Below are 25056 nucleotides of genomic sequence, written 5' to 3' on the forward strand. Positions count from 1 at the left end.
GCTTACAAATCCCGGCCTCTCGCGCACGTGGTCATGCCCCAGCTGAACCCTCCAATCACAATCGCCGTTTCAAACCGACAGCGCGCCTCCCATTGGCTGATTCTCCCCGTGGTGGGCGTATATCTTGGCGTTGGTGGCATATCGAGCATGCATCGTGGAAATCAAACGAGGATCGCCAATAGCGTGAGGCGTACGTTGCGGTGCATTTCTGGATGGCTACGCACCAATTGGGCCTGCGCGTTTTATCCACATGTGGACGTGGTAGTAGTGGTTGTTACCCGTCTTCGTGTTTATTGCGTTAATGTTTATTATTTTTAAAGGTGGAAACTTGTTGAACACAGGGGGAGATGATGGAGGACGACTTTGTGTTAATGCCGCAGCTCTTGCCTGTGGAGGAGAGAGGAGGAGGGGAGGAGGAGGAAGCGGCGGCGAGCGGACCGCCAGTAACGCCGGCAGAGTATCTGAATCGGGTCCGGTAGGGACATCAACATCATCATCAACATCATCATCACCATCATCACCATCATCATCATCATTCACATCATCATCAACATCATCATCATTCACATCATCACCATTCACATCATCATCACCATTCACATCATCACCATTCACATCATCACCATTCACATCATCACCATTAACATCATCATCAACATCATCATTAACATCATCAACATCATCATTAACATCATCAACATCATCATTAACATCATCAACATCATCATTAACATCATCAACATCATCATTATCATCAACATCATCATTATCATCAACATCATCATCACCATTAACATCATCATCACCATTAACATCATCATCAACATTAACATCATCATCATCAACATTAACATCATCAAAATCATCATCACCATTAACATCATCATCATAGACACCATAAACATCAAAACAATTAACAACATCAGCATGAACATCAACATCCTCATTGACACAATCAACATGAACATCGTTTGCATAACGTCTGGAACGCTCTTCCTTCCCATACTAGGATGCCCCTGAAGCTATGCTTTTTTAAATCCTCATCTAGATCGACAAACTCATTGCTTTAGAACTGATGTTTGTGTGTATCATGTGTTTTCCTTCCCCCGCACCTCCGATTAACACTATTGGCTTCGTACTGTGCCAAATAAGTAAAAAATGCAGACATGCATAGAAGGTGGTGGCGGCACTCAAAGAGCCGCACAGATAGATTAAGGAATCCATCGCTGTAACTGCCATCTCCTGGCCACACGTCGCAGCCCAAGCACTACAATCCCATGGTATTCCCAGGAAGTCTTCCATCCCAAAGACTACCATCCCAAACACTACAATCCCATGGTATTCCCAGGAAGTCTACCATCCCAAACACTACAATCCCATGGTATTCCCAGGAAGTCTACCATCCCAAACACTACAATCCCATGGTATTCCCAGGAAGTATTCCATCCCAAGCACTACAATCCCATGGTATTCCCAGGAAGTCTTCCATCCCAAACACTACAATCCCAAACACTACAATCCCATGGTATTCCCAGGAAGTCTACCATCCCAAACACTACAATCCCATGGTATTCCCAGGAAGTATTCCATCCCAAGCACTACAATCCCATGGTATTCCCAGGAAGTATTCCATCCCAATCACTACAAATCCATGGTATTCCCAGGAAGTCTACCATTCCAAACACTACAATCCCATGGTATTCCCAGGAAGTCTGCCATCCCAAACACTACAATCCCATGGTATTCCCAGGAAGTCTGCCATCCCAAACACTACAATCCCATGGTATTCCCAGGAAGTCTACCATCCCAAACACTACAATCCCATGGTATTCCCAGGAAGTATTCCATCCCAAACACTACAATCCCATGGTATTCCCAGGAAGTCTACCATCCCAAACACTACAATCCCATGGTATTCCCAGGAAGTCTACCATCCCAAACACTACAATCCCATGGTATTCCCAGGAAGTATTCCATCCCAAGCACTACAATCCCATGGTATTCCCAGGAAGTATTCCATCCCAATCACTACAAATCCATGGTATTCCCAGGAAGTCTACCATTCCAAACACTACAATCCCATGGTATTCCCAGGAAGTCTGCCATCCCAAACACTACAATCCCATGGTATTCCCAGGAAGTCTGCCATCCCAAACACTACAATCCCATGGTATTCCCAGGAAGTCTACCATCCCAAACACTACAATCCCATGGTATTCCCAGGAAGTATTCCATCCCAAACACTACAATCCCATGGTATTCCCAGGAAGTCTACCATCCCAAACACTACAATCCCATGGTATTCCCAGGAAGTCTACCATCCCAAACACTACAATGCCATGGTATTCCCAGGAAGTCTGCCATCCCAAACACTACAATCCCATGGTATTTCCAGGAAGTATTCCATCCCAATCACTACAAATCCATGGTATTCCCAGGAAGTCTGCCATCCCAAACACTACAATGCCATGGTATTCCCAGGAAGTCTACCATCCCAAACACTACAATGCCATGGTATTCCCAGGAAGTCTGCCATCCCAAACACTACAATCCCATGGTATTCCCAGGAAGTCTGCCATCCCAAACACTACAATCCCATGGTATTCCCAGGAAGTCTGCCATCCCAAACACTACAATCCCATGGTATTCCCAGGAAGTCTACCATCCCAAACACTACAATGCCATGGTATTCCCAGGAAGTTTGCCATCCCAAACACTACAATCCCATGGTATTCCCAGGAAGTCGACCATCCCAAACACTACAATCCCATGGTATTCCCAGGAAGTCGACCATCCCAAACACTACAATCCCATGGTATTCCCAGGAAGTCTACCATCCCAAACACTACAATCCCATGGTAATCCCAGGAAGTCTACCATCTCAAGCACTACAATCCCATGGTATTCCCAGGAAGTATTCCATCCCAAACACTACAATCCCATGGTATTCCCAGGAAGTCTGCCATCCCAAACACTACAATACCATGGTATTCCCAGGAAGTATTCCATCCCAAACACTACAATCCCATGGTATTCCCAGGAAGTCTGCCATCCCAAACACTACAATACCATGGTATTCCCAGGAAGTATTCCATCCCAAACACTACAATCCCATGGTATTCCCAGGAAGTCTGCCATCCCAAACACTACAATACCATGGTATTCCCAGGAAGTCTACCATCCCAAACACTACAATCCCATGGTATTCCCAGGAAGTCTGCCATCCCAAACACTACAATACCATGGTATTCCCAGGAAGTATTCCATCCCAAACACTACAATCCCATGGTATTCCCAGGAAGTCTGCTATCCCAAACACTACAATCCCATGGTATTCCCAGGAAGTCTGCCATCCCAAACACTACAATCCCATGGTATTCCCAGGAAGTCTGCCATCCCAAACACTACAATCCCATGGTATTCCCAGGAAGTCTACCATCCCAAACACTACAATCCCATGGTATTCCCAGGAAGTCTTCTATCCCAAACACTACAACCACGCTCACCCTTGCTGTTAATTGCAAAGCAGCGTTAATACGCAGGTGTGTTTTAAAAAAAACTAAAACTAAACTATATTCCTTTTTAAATCCTTTATATTAAGTTCACTTGCTTGCACGCTTACGACCGTGCAAATCTTTCGGTCGTTTTTTAACCCACTTCCCGTGATCCAATCGAGCTGACATTTTGCACACAGACTCGTTGTGCGTGACAATTTATTTTCGTGAAAAATTTTTCCTAAATTTTACACTTTTTAGGTAAAAAATGTTCATATTTAATTACCAATTGCTTAATGGTGGCAGGCAATCATCTGACCCATAGGTGGCAGCCATATCAAGCCAGAGGACGAGAGGACTCTAGCCGCCACGCATATAAAGGATTTATAGTGAAAAACTTTGTTTTTACGGGTTAATTTTTACCAAGTAAGGCCCACTGAGTTTACGCTGCTCTTTTGCAGAAGCTACCTGGCCACAAATGATAGCTCAACGAAGTGGCTTTTCATGATGGAATTTACACCAGCCAAATACTCTAAACGCGTGATGTTGATTCTAATGTGGAGAGAGAGAAACCGGAGGACCCGGAGAGAAATTCACGCGACCACGGGGAAAGAGAGACACGCAAACTCCAAATACACAGCAGGCAATCGGGGTTGGGATCGAACCCACGCCTTCCTGTATACCAGGCGAGGGAGTTAACATCTCTCCACCGCGGCACCCCTAAGTCAGCCATCTCACCGTCACCGTTATTGCTTAATGTGCCTTGTCTCTGTTCAGGCTCGAAGCTGCCAGATGCCCCGAAGTTGCCGTAGCCAACATTGACCCAGAAAAACTCAAGCAGAAGCAACCGGTGAAAGTATCGAATGTGAGTCGTGCATTTGTCTTTGTATCCATCCAGGAGAAGAACCACGCTGAGTTGTCAGCATCTCTCTTTAAATCCTTTATATTAAGTTCACTTGCTTGCTTGCTTACGACCGTGCAAATCTTTTGGTCGTTTTTTAACCCACTTCCCGTGATCCAATCGAGCTGACATTTTGCACACAGACTCGTTGTGCGTGACAATTAATTTTCGTGAGAAAATTTTTTTCCAAAATTTTACACTGTTTAGGGAAAATTTTTAAATATTTAATTACCAATTGCTTAATGGTGGCAGACAATCATCTGACCCATAGGTGGCAGCCATCTCAAGCCAGAGGACGAGAGGACTCTAGCCGCCACGCATATAAAGGATTTATAGTGAAAAACTTTGTTTTTACGGGTTAATTTTATTACACGCTTTCATTTAACTCACCCTGTCTGTTGTTGTTGTCGTTGTTGTATCCTCAAATCTTGTAACTCAATTTTAACCCACTTCCCAATGTGGTATCGACTGCAAACTTGGTATACTTATGCCATACTGATGACAATACTATATTCTATCATTGAAAATGAAAATCATAAAAATATATATATTTTTTTTAAACATTCTTTTTTATATGTTATATTTCGGCTTGGGTCTAATTGTCCACGGTCAACTGACGTTGGCTGTAATTGGCCACGGTCCCTTACATTATGGCAAGCTTTGGGGCCACTTCCTGGAGTCCTGGAGTTCTTCCATTACGAGTACATTTCATAAAAGCGTGTTTTTAATATTACTTCTTTCAGGGGGTCTTGCATTGTTTTTTTATTTTAAAAAAAAATTTTGGTAAAAATGTTCTTGTACGTATCCAATTTTTTTAACCAGGCACTCTACCCATCATCATCAATATCATCAGCAGCCATGATCTATCCGCTGCTGGATTCAGGCCGTCCTCAAGCTGTCACGCTGCCCGACGCTCGCACGATGCGACCACCAAACGTGTGGAGTTCCTGCACGCGAGCTGGCCTCACCCAAGGGTGGCACAGTCGTGTGTTTTACAATCGGGTTTAATTGTCTTTTTATATTAAACCCTATCATCTGAGATTGGGAGAAATCCGGTTTAATTGGTTTTAATTGCAGAACCGCACTTCGCCAACGATGGGCTTCATCCATTCCAAGCTAAGGAACTCACTGGCGCCCACGATTGTGGAGCTCGTGTTATCAAAGTCAAAGTTTATCAAAGTTTATTTATTAGGTATAGACCTGTGAGCCATTCGGCTCTTGAATCGGGTGCAACCGCAACAAACAAAAAACTAAAACATGAACAAGAAAACATCTTAAAGTGAATATGTGACTGAGTGCAAACAGAAAATCCAAGAAAAGACAGCAAAATATTGCAGAAAAAATCACCGTACACCAACCCTGTGCAAATATCCCAGTGGGATGCAAGTCAAACAACAACAACCACAAGACAACTTAGATTAAGGCCATCAGCCTAACTCTGTACTACAACAAACAAACATGGCCAAACCAAAAAACTTGTTCATCAAGACCAACCTGCCCGCCACATTCTCCGACTACCCGGTGCCCGACGGCCCCCCGAGTACGATGATAGCAGCACCGACGAGGAAGCAGCCTAAGCCTTGGATCAGAGTTTCGTATTCATTAAACCAGGTTTTAATTCCCCGAAATCGGGTTTAATTGTATCAAAGAAAAAACCCGATGCCTGCCGCTGGGAAAATCGGGTTTTTTCCACCCATGGTCTCACCGTCCGCGTGTTCCCTCTCTTCACCCGCACCCCATCGTTAGTCTTGACCCCTGTCTAGCAGCCCCTATTGTAGACGTGCCCCTCTGTGCAAGCCTCTCACTCACTTGGTACCCGCAGTCAATGTGTCGGCAATCAAATTGTGCACTTTCAGTTGGCGGTCGACGTCCAAAGTGGACTGCGACCCTCAAGGGAATGGCACCTTCCTCCCCGTGGTCACCCCCCCCACCCCCCCGCTGCGATCCGTGGATCAAACAAAGTCACTCGAGACGCCAGTGTATGGCAGCGAGAGCAGTTTCAGCGAATGCTGTCGCAGGAGGTCCACACGTTTGGCGCAACGGTGACGAATGAATGATTGTGGGTTCTCTTAACCTGCGTTTGTGAAACATTTCTTTTGAGCGGGCTATAAATGTGAACCGGTGTTCAAAACTCCGATTGTCAACAACAGTGCAGCTGACGTTATTGGAGGGAGAAGTCCACAAACACCGTGGGGGGGGCGGCCCCATTGAGCCGAGAGCAACGCGGCGCTGCGTTCGATTGGCCACACTCTGCTGATGATATTTGTACATTTAGATTTATTTCTGCTGCTGTACACTTTCAAATTATCAGCCATTTTGTTGAGCCATCGGTTGTGGCCAGGTCGCGTCTGACAAATACGTGAATAGCTCCGTGGACTTTACCTAGTAGGTTAAAACATAATTTGGTTTTATTTGTATATTTTTTAGCGATTTTATTTTACCGTTCCTGTACTTTGCACTCTTCTTGTGTTTTTGTAGTGTTTGTTTTTGTGACCTTCTGACCCCGTGCCCCTACAGGGCATCTGTGAAAATAGCTTCATAGCTCATCGGATTCCTCCTCCAGTATAAATAAATATTCTGATTTATTCAGAAAATGAAAACCGGTTGAATAAATGATCCTGGAAAGCATTGGCGTTACGTTCCATCTCTTTTCCACTGCCACAACTGAGCCGTGCCAAGCCGGCCCGGCACGGCTCAAGATGTTCCGTGTTTTTCCATTGCCACTGACATCACACGCACACGCGTTTTGAGTCGAAACGCATTTGGGGAGCGGTAGTGCCGTGGTTAGCGCTGCGCTGCGCTACGAACCTGTCAACCCGAGTCCAATTCCCGCTCACGGCCAACACCAGTGATGATTATCTGTACTGGTCCTGGGCCTCCCCCGAGGTCGACTCGGCCTCAAATCAATACCTAGTGCGGTGTGCAAACATTGCCACTCGGCGGCCCGGCATGGTGTTGGCCATCCACCCCCTCGCGTGTCGTGTCGGCCTTCGTAAGTGCTCTCTAAACAGCACTTGCCCCTACAGTCTGTTCAGGCTATGCTGGAGGATCGTTGTTTTTGACGCGGTGTTCTCACCCCGTGTACCCATCGACGTGACACGCAATGAACGTCTCATCAGCCCCGCCCCTGGCCCTGCTTGGCCCCGCCCCTGGCCCTGCTTGGCCCCAGATGTGTTTTGCGGCCAGCATATATAAGATCTTGTCTCTTGGATTTCTCTTCACTTGATGCAGTAAATTTGGCTGTGACGGTCCCACCTGAAGACGGAGTGTTGCCTCCGAAACGTCGTGATTTAATGTAGTTATTTTCATTTATTATTAAGTTATTTTATTAGCAGCGTTTATTATTTATTTATTTCCCCTCCGTGACTTTACCGAAAAAACCTAAGAGTATAGCGGTTTTGTTCCGGCTCTGCTCGAAAAACAGCCAGTGGAATTCCATAATAACGGGTCTTTTTGGGTTAGGTTCCGTAGTAAGGTTTGTCATGTGCCAGTTAGCTACTACTTCAGCACACCGGTGTGTTGGCAGGTGAACCCAGAACATTTTCAATTCGAGTACTGTGACGTGTCGCTGGTGACAACAACAACAACAACCACCAGCTTCGTCAGGCGATCGCCAGAAGAGTGATGAAGTCGTCCTCCCGTTTCCGGTCTCAAATAGAGGAGTACAGGTGACGTCATCACTGGGAGCCTATCAGCTGAGAAGACCAGAGGGAGGGTTAATGTAGTCCTCCTATAAGTTACAATGGATCACGTTCACCTGAGAATATGCAGTAGCTGATTATTGGTTGGGTTATTCGCAGTTAATCAACATACCTAATGTATGTACATGATGTTGATCTGAGAATATGCAGCAAATAGAAGAAAAAAACCGCCAGACCGTGAGAGCCCTACGCTGACTCGGCTGTGCGGGTGGAAGAGGCCGGTATTGGTGAAGGTGCATCGCGATGGTCGTGTCTGGTAGGATGGGGCTGGTTCAGTTTTTTTCGTATGTTTTTGGGTGCTTTGTTTGCCTTTCCTATACTCTCCACTCTGAACGTGTTCTTACCCTCCAGTCTAAATCAATATTATTCTGATTCTGTCGTTCCAGCCGTGCGGTTGCCTGCCAGCTCCACGCGGCTTCGCCCCCAGCGTCGAGTGGCAGATGCAGCAGCAGGCCGCCTTCTCCGCCATGCGCCAGGTGAAACCGAGGGTCGGTCGGTGAAGCCGAGGGTCGGTCGGTGAAGCCGAGGGTCTGTCGGTGAAGCCGAGGTCTGTCGGTGAAGCCGAGGTCTGTCGGTGAAGCCGAGGTCGGTCGGTGAAGCCGAGGTCGGTCGTTGAAGCCGAGGGTCGATCCGGCGCGGTTCGCGAACTGGGTTAGCGGCAGGTGATAACTGGGCCGACCCCGGTACCAAAGCAATCTTGGTTGCCGATAAGCCTGACGGCGACGAGATGTTGACCACCTCGCCTGGTATGTAGGAGGTCATGGGTTCGATCCCGACACCTGTGTATATGGAGTTTGCATGTCTCTCTCCCCGTGGTCGTGTGGAATTTTCTCCAGGTCCTCCGGTTTTACTCTGAACGCACATTTAGAATCGATGTGTTCGTTCAAAGTATTTGGCTGCTAGAAGTTTCCACGCGATAAATCACTTTGTTGAGCTATCATTTGTGGCCAGGTCACTTCTGAATAAGTAATATTTAGAAAAAACTTTTTTTAAAAGACGTTTTAATGAAATGTACCGTACGAGTAATGGAAGAACTCCACGACTCCAGGAAGTGGCCCCGAAGCTTGCCATAACGTCAGAGACCGCGGTGATTTACAGCCAACGTCAATTGAGCATAGACAATTAGACCGAAGCCGAAACATAACATATAAAAAAAAAAATTTAATGATAGAATATGGTATTGTCATCAGTATGACATAAGTATACCAAGTTTGCAGTCGATACCACATTGGGAAGTGGGTTAAAATTGAGTTACAAGATTTGAGGATACAACAACAACAGACAGAGTGAGTTAATAAAAAGCGTGTAAAAAGAGCTACACAGCCAAAATAGGCTTTACCTGGTAAAATACTAACAAAAATAGTAAGCCGGGCAGCGGTGACTCCGCTGCATGCGGCCTGTGGCCCGGCACCGTGGAGGCAGCAAGGATTGGTGGATCGCACGAGCATCGTAAAATTCCCCGCGGGCGTCGAAGAGGTGCCGTACCCTAATAGTTCAATGGGCTCAACAGTGATCTCCTGTTCGAATGAGCACCAATGCTGCAATGCTCGTCTCCTCATCTCCTACAGCTGCAAGAGCCAGTGGAGGGGGGAGGGAGGGATATTGGGCTGAGTCAACCATCAACCGGCTGTGAGCCGCTCGCTCCGCAGCTGAGCAGCCCCATCGGCGGCATCAATGAGCTTCCGGTGAAACGTTCAACGTTGGCCCCAACGTGAGCTCAACGTTCGCCCCAACGTGAGCTCAACGTTGGCCCAACGTTCCCTATTCACCGGACTACTGCATATGATACCCCGTGTTTTACCTTTCAGAAAATATCAAGGAACAAAGCAAGACGGACATTCCTGAAGTTGCACAGCGACATAAAGATGGTACGCCCACTGCCCCCGTGGGATGGAGCACACGCGCACAGTTGAAATGTTTAAAAGTTATTATTTTAAAAATGCTTTGTTTAAACTCCCCCGACAGTGGGGACCGTCCGGGTGAGGTCGTCCAGGCGAGGGAGTTAACATCTCGCCACCATGGAGCGTTAGAATTGTTTTTAAAATGACACCAAAGTGAATATGGCACGTGGTCAGTGAAGGGTGTGTGTGATGTTTCTTGGGGGCTTTGTCATTTTTCCTCGGTCTTCTCCGGATTGTGTGAGACTGGGCACCGCTGTGGCAATGAGATGTTAACTACCTCGCCTGGTATGCAGGAGGTCGTGGGTTCAATTCCGACCCTGACGCCTGCTGCTGTATACTTGGAGTTTGCGTGTCTCTCTCTCATCATCATCATCGTCATCACGGTGGCTAGGAGATGTTAACTACCTCGCCTGGTATGCAGGAGGTCGTGGGTTCAATTCCGACCCTGACACCTGCTGCTGTATACTTGGAGTTTGCGTGTCTCTCTCTCATCATCATCATCGTCATCACGGTGGCTAGGAGATGTTAACTACCTCGCCTGGTATGCAGGAGGTCGTGGGTTCAATTCCGACCCTGACGCCTGCTGCTGTATACTTGGAGTTTGCGTGTCTCTCTCTCATCATCATCATCGTCATCACGGTGGCTAGGAGATGTTAACTACCTCGCCTGGTATGCAGGAGGTCATGGACTCGATCCCGACCCTGACGCCTGCTGCTGTATATTTAGCGTTTGCGTGTCTCTCTCACCCCATGGTTGCGTGGAATTGGACCGGTTTCTACGCACTTTGCCCCCATCAGCAGTGTGTGGCCCATTCAGCACGGTAACATTGAACAGATCTAGTCTGTCTACAGTCTCAATATAGGTGGTCTATAGTAGTTCGGAATGTAAATCATTATTTAGACGGTAGGAATCCGATGAACAACGAAGATATTTCCCTTCTTGGTTCTTTCGGTAAAGTCACGTAGAAGGGAAGTAATAAAATAATAAAAATAAAACATAATAAAACAATTCTCACGACGTTTCTGTTCTTCACCTGAGGACGGCTGCTTGCGTTGTGGCCGAAAGGTCGTGAGAATTATTTTTTATTATGTTTTATTTTTATTATTTTATTACTTCCCTTCCACGTGACTTTACCGAAAGAACCAAGAAGATGAATCCCTGCAGTCACGAAAGCTTTAAATCGAAACGAAGATATTTTTCACAGATGCCCACTAGGGGTCGGCTCGACACGCTACGGGGGTGAGCAAGTTCATACTAACACGTTCCTTCGGAGTGGGCAGGTAGGAACTTGGTCGGACGGCGCATTCGTGCGATCCGTGTCACGCGGCGCAAGCTGTTTTTGGCTGGCACGTCACGTGGTGCTGAGTCCGCCCGAAGCACTCTATGAAATACAAATCGAGGGCGTGGCTATGCACGACAGACAGACAGACAAATAATCCCTGGTGGGCAGTCAGTGTGGAACTGTTCCTACCTGTATTACACTGGTCAACAAAAAAAAGTTTTTTTCTGGCCTGGACTTTAGCAGCTGTTCTAGACTAATTTCAGGGTGCTGATTCCAAATCTGATCTCAGATTTGCTCTATCACATCTCATTTTTTTTTGCTATCGGCATACCCCATTTTAATTGATTTTACCCGAAATTAATGCTCTCACTTATGATTGCAAGTTGTTGCGAGTCAGTGACTGCTTTAGTGTTAAAATATGGTGCTGTATTTTTAGGATAGTGTGTGTATAATATAATCTTATGTAGATATCCACATTTATTTAATATTTTTCATCTGCAGTTTCTATTTGAAAATGCAATATTTGATATCTCAACAACCTGATGTGATAGACAAAAACTGATGCCAGATTTGGAATCGGCACCCGAAAATTACCTTAAAACCGTTGGAATACCTTATGCCAGAACAAGTGTGTTGACCAGTGTTATAGGACTTCCTGCAGCACCGACACTTCAGCGCGCGTCTCTTGCGCGCGTTCCTGCAATGTAACGACGCAGCCAGAAGTGGAGGATGAGGAGGGATGGAAGCGCTTCTGCTTGGGGGAACGGCGGTACAGCAGCAGAGCGCAATCCGAACCCCCCCCCGCCGCCGCCACCACCGCCGCCAGCGTCAACAACAACCCCGCAGACAGCGAGGAGCTGGACCTCGACTTCTTGAAGGTGAGCGTCGCGCTGCCGGCGAGCTGTTACCTCCCTCGCCTGGTGCGCAGGAGGTCGTGGGATCGATCCCTGACCCTGACGACGCCTGTTGTGTATTTGGAGTCCGCGTGTTCTCGCTCTCTCTCCCCCGTGCTGGTCGCGTGGATGGTTCCGCGGGTTCCCCCGGTTTTGCTCTCCACCGCATTTAGAATCGACGCGCGTTTAGATTATTTGGCTGCTGAAAAAGAGATAATAGCTCATTTGGTTTTAGATGGCTAAAAAAAGCTTTAGCTTAGAGCTGTTGCACGCTCCATTTCCCCATATTTTGATGCTTTACCGCGACTCTGGTTTAAAGCGTTGACAACACTTTAGCTTCTTGGTTCTTTCCGTAAAGTCACGTAGAATGGAAATAATAAAATAATAAAAATAAAACGTAATAAAACAGGTCAGACCTGTTCTTCACCTGAGGACTGCTGCTTGCGTTGTTGCCGAAACGTCGTGAGAATTATTTTATTATGTTTTATTTTTATTATTTTATTATTTCCATTCTATGTGACTTTACCGAAGGAACCAAGAAGATTAATCCCTGCAGTCACGAAAGCTTTAAATCGAAATTTAACACTTTAGCTGTGTCTGTCCGTCTGTAACCGGGGCAGGAGCGGAGGTGGGTGGGTGTCACAGTAACACTCGGAACGACCATCCCAATATCAACTAAACTTAGTAGGACGTCAAGTTGCTATTAATCCCCTTTTCCCACGTCATTCGTTTTTCTTCCAATTCCGTTCCTATGACGTACGTGAACCGAACTACTAAAACACGTTCCTTCGGAGTGGGCAGGCAGGAACTTGGTTGGACGGCGCATTCGTTGCACGACAGAAAGCTCGCGGTCACGTGACGCACTTCAACCAATCCGGGAGCGTACTACATGTTTGGGAGGGGCTATGCACGACAGACAAATAATGCCTGGTGGGCAGTGTGGAATTGTTGCTCCTACCTGTATAAAACAACTTTATCGGTACCGAGGCTCCCACAAGGCCATGCGGGAGGGCGTGTGGCACAGATTTGCGCCAGCTATCGTAGAGTGCGGTCGTGCCACTACGGTTTTCTGCGGTGAGTAAAATGTCTTTATAAACAGCGGCGCTACGTCTCTCTCTAAATAAAATGAACGGTGAACCGCTCGTGCGTTCCGAGATTCGTCGCTGAACGGGGATACCCACACCCTGCAACTTGCAGACGTCTCCGAACGGGATAAGGGTTAAGGGACTCTTCGCCCGAGGGAAAACGAGCCGCATCGATCGAAGGGTCGTTGCCCAAAACTTGGTGACGCAAAACAGTGCTCAAAAGTATCCACCGTGTCGGGCAAGGCGATGCCGTCGCGTGCCAGGCACCCTGCTTGCCCTGCCGACGACGCCGTTGCGTGCGACGTCGCCTCGTTAGGTTTCGATCGCACGCTGGGAAGGCTGTTGCGGGATCACCGCGCAAGCGTTGATGTTCGTCCCTTTTGCGTCTCTGTTGAACGCACCGTTCACGACGGCATGCTGCATCGCGTGGACCCAGCGGTGGCGTATCCCAAGTCGCATGCGGCTTTTTCAGGGCGTCGCGGTCGCTAGGAGATGTTAACTACCTCGCCTGGTCTACAGGAGGTAGTGGGTTCGATCCTTGATTGTGACGCCTGCTGCTGTATATTTGGAGTTTGCGTGTTTCTCTCCCTATGGTCGTGCGGATTTTTCTCCGGGTCCTCCAGTTTTTCACTCCACATTTAGAATCAACGTCATGCGTTTAGAGTATTTGGCTGCTAGAAATATCCACGCGATAAGCCACTTCGTTGAGCTATCATTTGTGGCCAGGTCGCTTCTGAAAAAGAGCTACCACAGCTCAGTGGGCCTTACCTGGTAAAATAAAAAAAAACAGTAATGGTTTAAATTTTGATTTAAAGCTTTTTTTTTATTCATTTTTTTATTTCCCTTCTCCGTGACTTTACCGAAAGAACCAAGAATATAATAGTAATGGTTTAGTTTAATCCGTCACATGCGGCTCTATCGAAGGTGCATAACTTAGAGTGTACTATCCTTGTAGCAAAGAATAATAAATGTCTCCCGTGCTGTGCTGGAAACTATCCTCTATGTATACTTATGTATATACTTGACTCTGAAGAACTCACGGTGGAATTTTTGGCTCAGTCTGCTACAGGTTGGCTAGCCCTGCAGCAGAGGTCACAAACGGATTTTGATTCCTTACCCGTACCCGGCCGTACCAGAGTCGCAAACGGGTACCCGTACCCGGCCGGGTACGGGTAGCCGGGTATCGGGTAGGGTACGGGTATCAGGTACCCGGTTGCGACCTTTGCCCTGCAGTGGCCGTTGCGGCCTCCTCTTGCCGCCATGGACGGACGTCAATAACGTCTCACAGTGCGACCGCGGCCACCGGCCCCAAACGGCGGAGCGCTGAGTACCGCCACCGCCCGCTCCGAGCATTCGCCAGGCAGCGGTTGAGATATTGACCAAGTGGCTGCTCCCCAGAAGCCATCCACGTGCTCACTCACCAGCCTCGACACGAACGCCTGAAGCAGAGCTGAGCTGCTCTACGATTACTTGGGTAGAAATCTGTGACTTGGGTAGAAATCAGTTACTTTGGTAGCAATCGGTTACTTGGGTATGAATCTGTGATTTGGGTAGAAATCAGTTACTTGGGTAGAAATCGTTTACTTTGGTAGCAATCCGTTCCTTGGGTGGTAATCGGTCACTTTGGTAATCGATTACTCTCCTGATTACTGATTATAAAATTCGAGTTGTCGACTTTACCGAAAGAACCAAAGAGTACAACTCTAACATAGTTGGGGAAAAAAAGTTTGACCTCTGTTCTCACGTGTGCCGCTGGACGGGCGGTAACGGGTCAGGCTCGGTGATGTCATCCAAAAATCCTCCTCCGCCGCCGTCACGCCGGGCGGCTCTTGTCGGGGGTTTCCCTCCTTTGGTAGGCAGGATGGTGGTGGGGGGGGGGCTCCGAATTGTAAAGGGGGGCCCAAGTAATCGAGCAGAAGCCGATTTACAGTTTTAGGTTGAATAGCCCAACTTAACCATACTCAGTTTAACACGTAGGCTTTCGCGACCAATATTATTCATAATCAACGTTTTTGGGTTTAGATCGCGTTATTTATAAATGTGTCGTAACCCTCCACCACCCGACACGGCCAATCAGTAAAAAAGTGTCACGTTGACAAAAGACAAATAGTTCACTACTTTAGCCCACCGGTGTGTTGAAGCGTGAAACCACAACATTTACAATTTGAGTAGTACAACGTTTCGCTGGTAATTGCATCCAGCATCAACGGGCAATTCGCTGTTGTGGTTTCACGCTTCAACACACCGGTGGGCTAAAGCAGTGAACTATTTGTCTTTTGTCAACGTGACACTTTTTTTACTGATTGGCCGTGTCGGGTGGTGGAGGGTTACGACACATTTATAAATAACGCGATCTAAACCGCAAAAACGTTGATTATGAATTAACCATACTCCTTGGTTCTTTCGGTAAAGTCACGTAGATATAAAACAAAATAAATTAAATCACGACGTTTCGGGCGCAGCACAAGCGTCCGTCATCAGGTGGGACAACCGCGGCACGAAACAAATTGCTGAACCAAAGAGTATGGATCCCTGCAGTCACGGAAACTTCAAATCTAGATCCAACTTCACTAATCGATCGCGGCTCTGATGGAGACGTCGGCGGTGAACATCCCGCCGTGCAAGAGAGCTGCTGCGTAGCGTGACATCGCGATGGTAACCCGTTGCCCTCCCTGTCTCCCCGTCTCTCTCGTTGGTGTTCTGAACAGATTGGCACCCCTCCGCTGCTCAGCGTGGTTGGCAACTTGGGTCAAGTAAGTCTTCGCGACACCACCCCGACGTTTTTTTTTTGTTGTCGGAAGCTTAAGAAGAACTATTTTCCATAATGCAGATTTTTTTTTGTTTGGGGGTTAGATCGCGTAAATACAAACGTGTCGTTAAACCCGCCGCCGCCACCTCCCGACACAGCCAATTAGTAAGGTTTGTCACGTTAACAGAACGTGCCAGTGTGTTGGAGAGCAAATCCACAACATTTACGATCTGAGTACGACGTTTCGCCAGTCATTAGAACCGGCATCATCAGGCGGTGATCGCAAAAGCCCAAAAATAACGATTTTTTTCCGTCTTGATAAAGAGCGCAGAAGAACGCAGAACACAAAACTATTTCTAGATTTGAAGCTTTCGTGACTGCAAGGAATCATATTCTTAGGTTTTTTCGGTAAAGTCACGTAGGTAAAACATCGATATTAATGAAAATAAAATAAAACAAAAATCACGACGTTTCGGAGGCAACACAAGTCTCCGTCATCAGGTGGGACCGTCACAGCCGAATTAGCTGCATCAAGTGAGGCAATGATTCAAGAAGTAATCCCTTATAAGCAAGTTGAAGGGGGTAGGAGAGGGGGGGGGGAGCTCATCAGAATGTGGTAGCCAATGAATGGAACGCATCGGGAGGGAGGGGGGCGGGGCTCAAAGACAGCACGGAGTGCTAAGCACAACGCATCGGGAGGGGGAGGGGGGGGCAAAAACATGGACGACGGCTTGGACGCGGTTGCTGCTGCACACGCCAACACAATGGACAGAGAGGGGGAGGGGAGGTCTGATACACATGATAGACAAAAGAACGAAAATGCCCATGTTTATACCAATGCTGGCTGAACAATGAAGAGAGTACTGTTAAAAAATAACTGGGGATGTTAACACTCGGTAAAGTAAAGTAAAATAGTGCCTGTCAGATAAGATGGTCCAAAAAAGTGTAATTAAGTCTTTTTTGCGTGGTTGATAACATCTTTCCAATGATTACCAAGTTTGTACCCATCATCACGGTTGAAATTATGTCTGTGTTTGTATATTTGTATGGCTTCGTGTACAAACCTTTGATGGTAGCCGGGAGGTTTGCAGAGAACCTTGGTCTCGGAAAAGACAATTTCATGAGAGCCCACCGAGTTGTAGCAATGATCGGCAACGGCAGAAGAATCAGTTCTGCCGTGTTTCAGATCTGACTTGTTTTCTGCATCTTTTATTATCATCATCGTCATTGTCATCAGCAGCCACGATCTACCCACTGCTGGATGGATGCCCTCCCCTGTGTCGTCGCCATCTCTCGCGGCCATTCTGATCTCATCGCCCCTCTGTGGACGCGTTCGCTCCTTTGGCCGCCGTTCCATCGTTAGTCTCAACCACCGGCCGTCACGACCTCCATGCGCTCGTCCCACCAAAGCCCCCGTTAAACACATTCCTGCGGAGGGAGCTGGTAGGAACGTTGGGTTGCTCGGTCAATGGCCTGCAGGGTCAACGGCGGCGTGGTGCATTCCGCAAATATGGCCGACTGTGAGGGCGGGCACAAGCCGGCGTGAGTAGGTTAAACGTTGAGTTTTATAAGGGCACCACGGGGTGACCAGCCCCACCCTCCCCAAGCAGCCCCTCCCCACCCAGCCCCTCCCCACCCAGCCCCTTCCCACCCAGCCCCTTCCCACCCTCCCTTCCCCACCCAGCCCCTCCCCACCCTCCCTTCCCCACCCAGCGCCTCCCTCCCCACCCAGCCCCTCCCTGCACGACGGACGGACGGACACAATAATCCCCTGTGGGCTGGTGGAACCAGTGGGTTCCTACCAGTAATATAACCCGTGTGTTGAAATATTTCACATTATTAATGTGTATCAGATACACGCTAGAGCTGAGTTCAGATTGAAATGTTTGACATTTTGGATTTTAAAGGTCACTTTCTCGTCGTTTTTTGAATAATTTTTGTCACTTCATAATTGAACTTGCCCTCTTGCCGAGAATAGTAACATCGCCCTCCCTGTACCATGTGACACCACAGTCGCCACGTCACAGGAAGCGCATTTTCAAATGTGCCCATTACAGGAAGCGGCATTACTTCCTGCGGCGGTGTTATATTTTTTCTGATCAATATAAAACGCACGCAAAGATCGTATCGTCTGAAATGTCACGTTTTTTTTAAGGCCCAAATTTCAGATTTTCATTTGGGATTAATCGGCAAAATAAGGAACATATTCCCAAGACATATGTGCGCGTGTGTGTGTATGGTAACGTATGGGGAGCGGTAGTGCAGCGGTTAGCGCGCTGTGCTACGAACCCGGCGACTCAAATTCGATTCCCGCTCACGGTCAACACCAGTGACCATTATCTGAAACACGACCCCTGGTTCTCCCCTAGGTCGACTCGGCCTCAAATGAGCACTTGGTGCAGTGCATAGTAAACACCCGCCACTCGGGAGACAAAGGCGGACGGACGTGAGTGGTGCTGTGCCGTTCATAGGTGCAACTCGCTAACGGCACTTGCCCCGAAAGTCTGTCGAGGCTATACAGGCGGGGGGGGATCTTTGTCTTTGTGGCGTTTGTGTTTCTGCGTGTGTGGGGCAGGCGACCCTCATCGTGGTGCTCGAGTACCTGACCGTGTGGTTCGAGGAGAGAGGCTTCTCCGAGGAGCTGGTGAGCTCCTCCCCCGATTTGCGAAGTGAACGACGAATAAGAACGCTGAAAACAAAGTCGGTTTTTTTTTTTCGAAATTTTCTTTTCAAATCGTGGATGTACGTGCATATGTCCCTCGGGGCTTTCCTGGAGTGCGACAAGATAACAATAATAATGTTCGTAGGTTGTATCTGTTGTGTATGTTGAACTTCTTTCGCACCGTACGTAGCCAGCCGTGCTAATCGGAGGTGCGGGGGGAAGGACAATAAACTAAACTCAAAAATCAGTTCTCAAGAAATTAGTTTTCAATCTGCATTTAAAAGTGGATCACACCAGTGGTTTCCTAATATCGTGACCTGCAGAGTGGTGAGCGAGTTGGTGAGTGACTAATGTTGTGACCTACAGTGTGGTGAGTGAGTTGGTGAGTGTCTAATGTTGTGACCTGCAGTGTGGTGAGCGAGTTGGTGAGTGTGTCTAATGTTGTGACCAGCGGTGTGATGAGTAAGTGGGCGAGTAAGTGAGTTGTTGAGTGTGCGTGTGTTTTAATTTGTAGTGTGGTGAGTGAACACACAAAATGTATAAGTAACTGGGTGATAGATAGTGATTGAGTGGGTGGATAGGTGGATGAGTGGGTGGGTAAGTGCCTGGGTGAGTGGGTTAGTAAATGTGTGGGTGGGTGGATAGGTGGATGAGTGGGTGGGTAAGTGCCTGAGTGAGTGGGTTAGTAAATGAGTGGGTGGGTGGATGATGGAGTGGGTGGGTAAGTGTGCGAGTGAGCGACTTGGTGAGTGAGTTTGTTGTTGTAACCTGCCTCGCAAAACAGTCAGTCTGGTAGATCAGTGCTAACCGACATTTGATTTTAACCTCATTGCCGAATGCGACTCTTCATTGGCCACTGACTTGCTGCTGCGTCAGAGTGACTTGCTGCTGCGTCAAGAGTGACTTGCTGCTGCGTCAAGAGTGACTTGCTGCTGCGTCAAGAGTGACTTGCTGCTGCGTCAAGAGTGACTTGCTGCTGCGTCAAGAGTGATTTGCAGTGGCGGCGGCGGCGTTACCGCGGTGTTCCTTGCAGGGACGCTGGATCTACGCGCTGCTTGCCTGCATCGAGAAGCCGCTGCTGCCAGAGGCCCACTCCCTACTGCGACAAATAGCCCGCAACTGTGCCAGCCTCCGGGCCAGTCTGGTAAGTGAGAAGCTCAGAGACTTCTACCGCGCCCCGGGGTAGGCGCGATGCCCGTCGCGTGACGGTCAAACCGATATGTTTAGTAGTCACGAGCCGGACCAGGAGCCAAGTTAAATGCAGAACCAAATACTGGTAGGAAACTCTTGGTTACACCAGCCCACAGGGGATTATTGTGTCCGTCCGTCGTGCAGGGAGGGGCTGGGAGGGTGGGGAGGGGAGGGTGGGGAGGGGCTGGGTGGGGAGGGTGGGGCTGGGTGGAGAGCGGAGGGTGGGGAGGGACTGGGTGGGGAGGGGCTGGTCACCCCGTGGTGCCCTTATAAAACTCAACATTTAACCTACTCACGCCGGCTTGTGCCCACCCTCACAGTCGGGCATATTTGCGGAATACACCACGCCACCGTTGACCCTGGCCATTGACCGAGCAACCCAACGTTCCTACCAGCTCCCTCCGCAGGAATGTGTTAATGTGATGGTTCTTGTGCAATCATTGGCGACCGGGGTTGGGACAGCTACCTCGACAGGTAATGGTCCCATAGGATGCCAGTGCTGCTCGTTTTGTGGGGGGGGGGGGGCGGGGGTGGTACCACGTGGACTCCCGATTCGTCGGTCCAGCTCGTGGCCGTTGGAAGCGACGGTGAGACCCGTGGCGACTCCCACACGCACGGTGCCTTTTTGTGTTGGGCACATCTCATCATTTCTTTATTCATTTTTTTATTTCTCTCATCATGTCTGCAGTTTTGTTGCCAGAAAAAGGGGAAAAACCTCTTCTTATATTTTGGTACTGGCAAAGGAGGTCTCATGATGTATTCTTTGAAAACTCATTTTATTTTTAACTGCTTTTTGTGTAAATCTTGACTGAAAGCTTTCGTGACTGCAGGAATTCATATTCTTTGGGTCTTTCGTTAAAGGTCCTGATGACGACCGCTTCTGTTGCGATCGAAACGTCGTAGTTTTTTGTTTTTTTCTTTGAACATATCTACGTGACTTTACCGAAAGACCCAAAGAATATGCTTTTTTTACATGCTTTTATTTAACTCACTCTGTTGTTGTTGTTGTCGTATCCTCAAATCTTGTAACTAAATTTTAACCCACTTCCCAATATGGTATTGACTGCAAACTTGGTATACTTATGTCATACTGATGACAATACTCTATTCTATCATAAAAAAAAATATTTTTAAAACATCTTTTTTACATGTTATGTTTTGGCTTGGCTCTAATTGTCCACGCTCAACTCACGTTGCCTGTAAATCACCACGGCCCCTTACGTTATGGCAAGCTTCGGGGCCACTTCCTGGAGTCGTGGAGTTTTGCTATTACGAGTACGGTACATTTAATTAAAGCGTGTTTTTAAAAAAATATTTTTAAATATTACTTATTTTGTGTTCAGTTTGTCGTCCTTCCTCCGCACCTCCGATTCGCACGGAAGGCTACATACGGTGTAAAATAAGCTGAACATCCATAATAGATACAACTCACAAACATTGTCGTTGTTGTTGTCGTTGTTGTTATCTTGTCGCCCTCCAGGAGAGCCCCGAGGACAGCAGGCTGTCTGCGCTCAACCTGCTCATCTGCCTCGTGGCGAGGTGAGTGCACGCTGTGCGGGCGTCTCGTGGCGGCGTTCTCGCCTTGATGGCGTGCGGAAACGTGTACGGGAGGTGGCGCTGATGACGACGACGCTGATGACGACGACGCTGATGACGACGACGCTGATGACGACGACGCTGATGACGACGACGCTGATGACGACGACGCTGATGACGACGACGCTGATGACGACGACGCTGATGACGACGACGCTGATGACGACGACGCTGATGACGACGACGCTGATGACGACGACGCTGATGACGACGACGCTGATGACGACGATGATGACGACAATGATGACGACAATGACGACGACTGATGACGACGACGATGATGACGATGATAATGACGATGATAATGACGATGAATGACGATGATAATGACGATGAATGATGATGAGGACGGTGGTGGTGGAGCTGTAGTGTAGCGGTTAGCGCACTGCGCTATGAACCCAGCGACCAGAGTTCGATTCCAGCTCATGACCAAAACCAAAGACGATTTTCTCAATCGGTCCTGGGCCTCCCCTAGGTCGAATGAGTACCTGGTGCGGTGTGTAAACATCACCACTGAGGAGACAAAGACGGCCGAGCGTGGTGCTGGCCACCCACTCCGCCAGTGTGCCGTGCCGGCCTTCATAGGTGTGACTCGATAACACCACTTGCCCCAACAGTCTGTTAAGGCCGCACGGGGGATGTTTCTGCTGTTGGTGGTGTGGGTGGCGACGCGTGCCGTGACGGGCGCTCGCTGCTCATCCACGCAGCGTCAGCACCGTGACCACACGACCCTTAACGCGCCCAGCGCCGCCGGGTCTACGGAGGCTAAGCACGGGTGGTAGAATCTCGACGATGAGAATTAACGATGATCGTAACACTCTTTGGTCCTTTCGGTAAAGTCGCGTAGAAATAAATTAAGTAACAATAGAATACGACGTTTCGATTGCAACACAAGCAACCATCATCAGGTACAAATAAATGAGAAAACAAACATAGTAAACTTGGAAATATAATAATGCAATACAACACAGAGAGTCGGCCAACAAAACAGTCAACACCCCACCTGGTTGATTACGTTCTTCCAAAGATTGCCAAACCGTCATAATTTCAACTTGTAGCGCGCAAACGCACCGCATTCGTTCGCTCTCGGAGAGAGCCCGGCACGGTGGCGCCAGGGGGGGGCGGGGACCACGCAGTGAGGAGCCGGCGCCAACAATTTTCCCAAGCTCTGTGGTCCTCTGTATATCAAGGTGTTATTGGAAATCGATGAGTGTTTACACGTGGGAGGAAACCCAGGGTGCAGTGGAGAAGGGGGGAGCGGGATAATAATTCACACACTTAGGTAGGCCTCGGCAAGGTAAGGTAAATTGTACCCTTTTTACCGGGTGAAAGGTAAAGGGTAAAGGTGTCGACATGCCAAGGGGTAAGGGTAAAGGGTAGGGTAGAAGGTAGGCTCGTTGCATTTTACCTTACCTGCTAAAGGGTAAAAGGTAGGGTAGAGTGATTGTATTGTGGTAAGGTAAAAGGTAGGGTAAAAGGTAGGCTCGTTGTTTTTACACTTTTACCTTACCTTGCCGAGGCCTACACCTAGGCCTGCGTTGACCGTGCCCTCCGCATTTCTCTCCCTACAGATACTTTGAGCAGAAGGACCTCGCGGACAACTGACGGTGGTGGACCGAACCGTCGGTCCGCAACGCTCACCTTCACAACAAAGATTCACTCTGCCAAACTCTGCCCCCCCACCCACCATTTTATTATAATAAAAAATAAATCTTCATCATAACCACGATTTACAGTCTGTGAACAAAGACAAAGATCCCCCGTGTAGTCTTAACAGACTGTTGGGGGCAAGTGCGCGAGTATCGGCGGCACGACCTATGAAGGCGCCTGCACTGTGGCACGCGAGGGGAGCGGGCGGCCAGCACCTCACGATTCCGATTTAAAGTTTTCGTGACTGCAGGGATTCATCTTCTTGGTTCTTTCGGTAAAGTCACGTAGAAGGGAAATAATAAAAATAAAACATTAAATAATTCTCACGACGTTTCAGCCACAACGGCTGCTTGCGTTGTGGCCGAAACGTCGTGAGAATTATTTTATTATGTTTTATTATTTTATTACTTCCCTTCTACGTGACTTTACCGAAAGAACCAAGAAGAAGCATCTCGCGATGTTTACGCACCGCACCAGGTACTCGTTTGAGGCCGAGTCGACCTAGTGGAGGCCCAGGAATCCGTGAACACACACACGCGCGCACGCACAAGCGTGGGACAGGGCAAGCACGGGGAGCAGTTCAGAGCATTGTTGTTCGTCACGCCGCGTCGGCAGGAACCGTCGAGTCTGCTCGCGATTTTGCCCGCGACCTGAAACCGCGATCGCTGTGCAGATATTTTTGTGTTTTATATTCAGAATAAAACTTGCCGCGGCGATAGAGATACTACTCGAGCGTAACTATGCGAATGTGTGTATAAATAAACGGCGTGGTGTTTTTTTTTTGACGCTACCCATTTTTACGGAGGCCGTTCGTTTTCGTTTCTCAAGGCGAGCGCTGTTTTCGCGATTTCATCACCTTGGCGTTGAGATCTTGCCGCGCGTGGTTTTGTACGTCGCCGCAACGGCCCCACAGTGTGGTGCACCGAGATGGATGCAGACTCCGGGCTGCCCGTACTGCGTTGTTCGCAAGCGCCTCGCGCTCTCACACTCGGGGTGAAAGCGCTAATCCAGAGATTAGCGCAGCCCCCCGGCTCGTCGCTTCGTCTGTCTGGTGGCCGGTTAGAAACGGCACGGCACAATAGGCGCAGTACAAACAAACACGACCTCTCGCCGGCGCGATGGTCCCATGGGAACTCGTCGCTCTGGAGCAGCAGCAGCAGCTCTCAGAGTGTGGGACCGAGAGGCTCCCCCAGGTGGGCCATGAGGACCCCCCCCCCCCCCCCAGGTGTTCCGCGGTGGCTGTGATACAGAGGTCGCAACCGGGTACCCGATACCCGGCTACCTGATACCCAGCTACCCGTACCCGGCCAGGTACGGTACCCGTTTGCGACCCTGGTGCGGCCGGGTACTGGTAGGCCGTGAGTCACTGGTGAGTCACCGTTTGTCACTCATTTCCCAACGTCTTGTCTCTTCTCACAATTCAAGTTCCTAGAATCAACCCACCCGCGCCTGCAACATGGCTTCATCCCAGAGGTCGCAATCAGGTACCCGATACCCTACCCGGCCGGGTACGGGTACCCGTTTGCGACCCTGGTGCGGCCGGGTACTGGTAGGCCGTGAGTCACTGGTGAGTCACCGTTTGTCACTCATTTCCCAACGTCTTGTCTCTTCTCACAATTCAAGTTCCTAGAATCAACCCACCCGCGCCTGCAACATGGCTTCATCCCAGAGGTCGCAATCAGGTACCCGATACCCTACCCGGCCGGGTACGGGTACCCGTTTGCGACCCTGGTGCGGCCGGGTACGGGTAAGGAATCAAAACCCGTTTGCGACCTCTGCTGTGATACAAACGGAGCTTGATCCAGACAATAATGACGTTTATAATGCTTTTTGTTGCAGACATTGTCTCATATTGTACTTCCGATAGTTAATTTAAAAATCAAGTTGGGTAAACTACCCCGATTAAACTACCCTAACATCTAAATGTGCCCACCCAAGAAAACACATAGCT

General features: G+C 48.6%; 1 protein-coding gene across 1 annotated transcript; it reads left to right on the top strand.

The window, feature by feature from the left end:
* Positions 1-209: 209 nt before the first annotated feature.
* Positions 210-23439, top strand: GEMIN2 (gem nuclear organelle associated protein 2). Its single transcript, XM_078874993.1, has 10 exons — positions 210-475; positions 4272-4359; positions 8483-8572; positions 9905-9964; positions 11996-12157; positions 15966-16010; positions 18582-18650; positions 19702-19812; positions 21340-21398; positions 23027-23439. The coding sequence occupies exons 1-10, from the start codon at positions 348-350 to the stop codon at positions 23058-23060; spliced, it is 846 nt and encodes a 281-aa protein (XP_078731119.1). The 5' UTR covers positions 210-347; the 3' UTR covers positions 23061-23439.
* Positions 23440-25056: the final 1617 nt, after the last annotated feature.

The sequence above is a fragment of the Lampetra fluviatilis genome, chromosome 40, assembly GCF_964198595.1.
Source record: "Lampetra fluviatilis chromosome 40, kcLamFluv1.1, whole genome shotgun sequence".
NCBI classification, from domain to species: Eukaryota; Metazoa; Chordata; class Hyperoartia; order Petromyzontiformes; family Petromyzontidae; genus Lampetra; species Lampetra fluviatilis.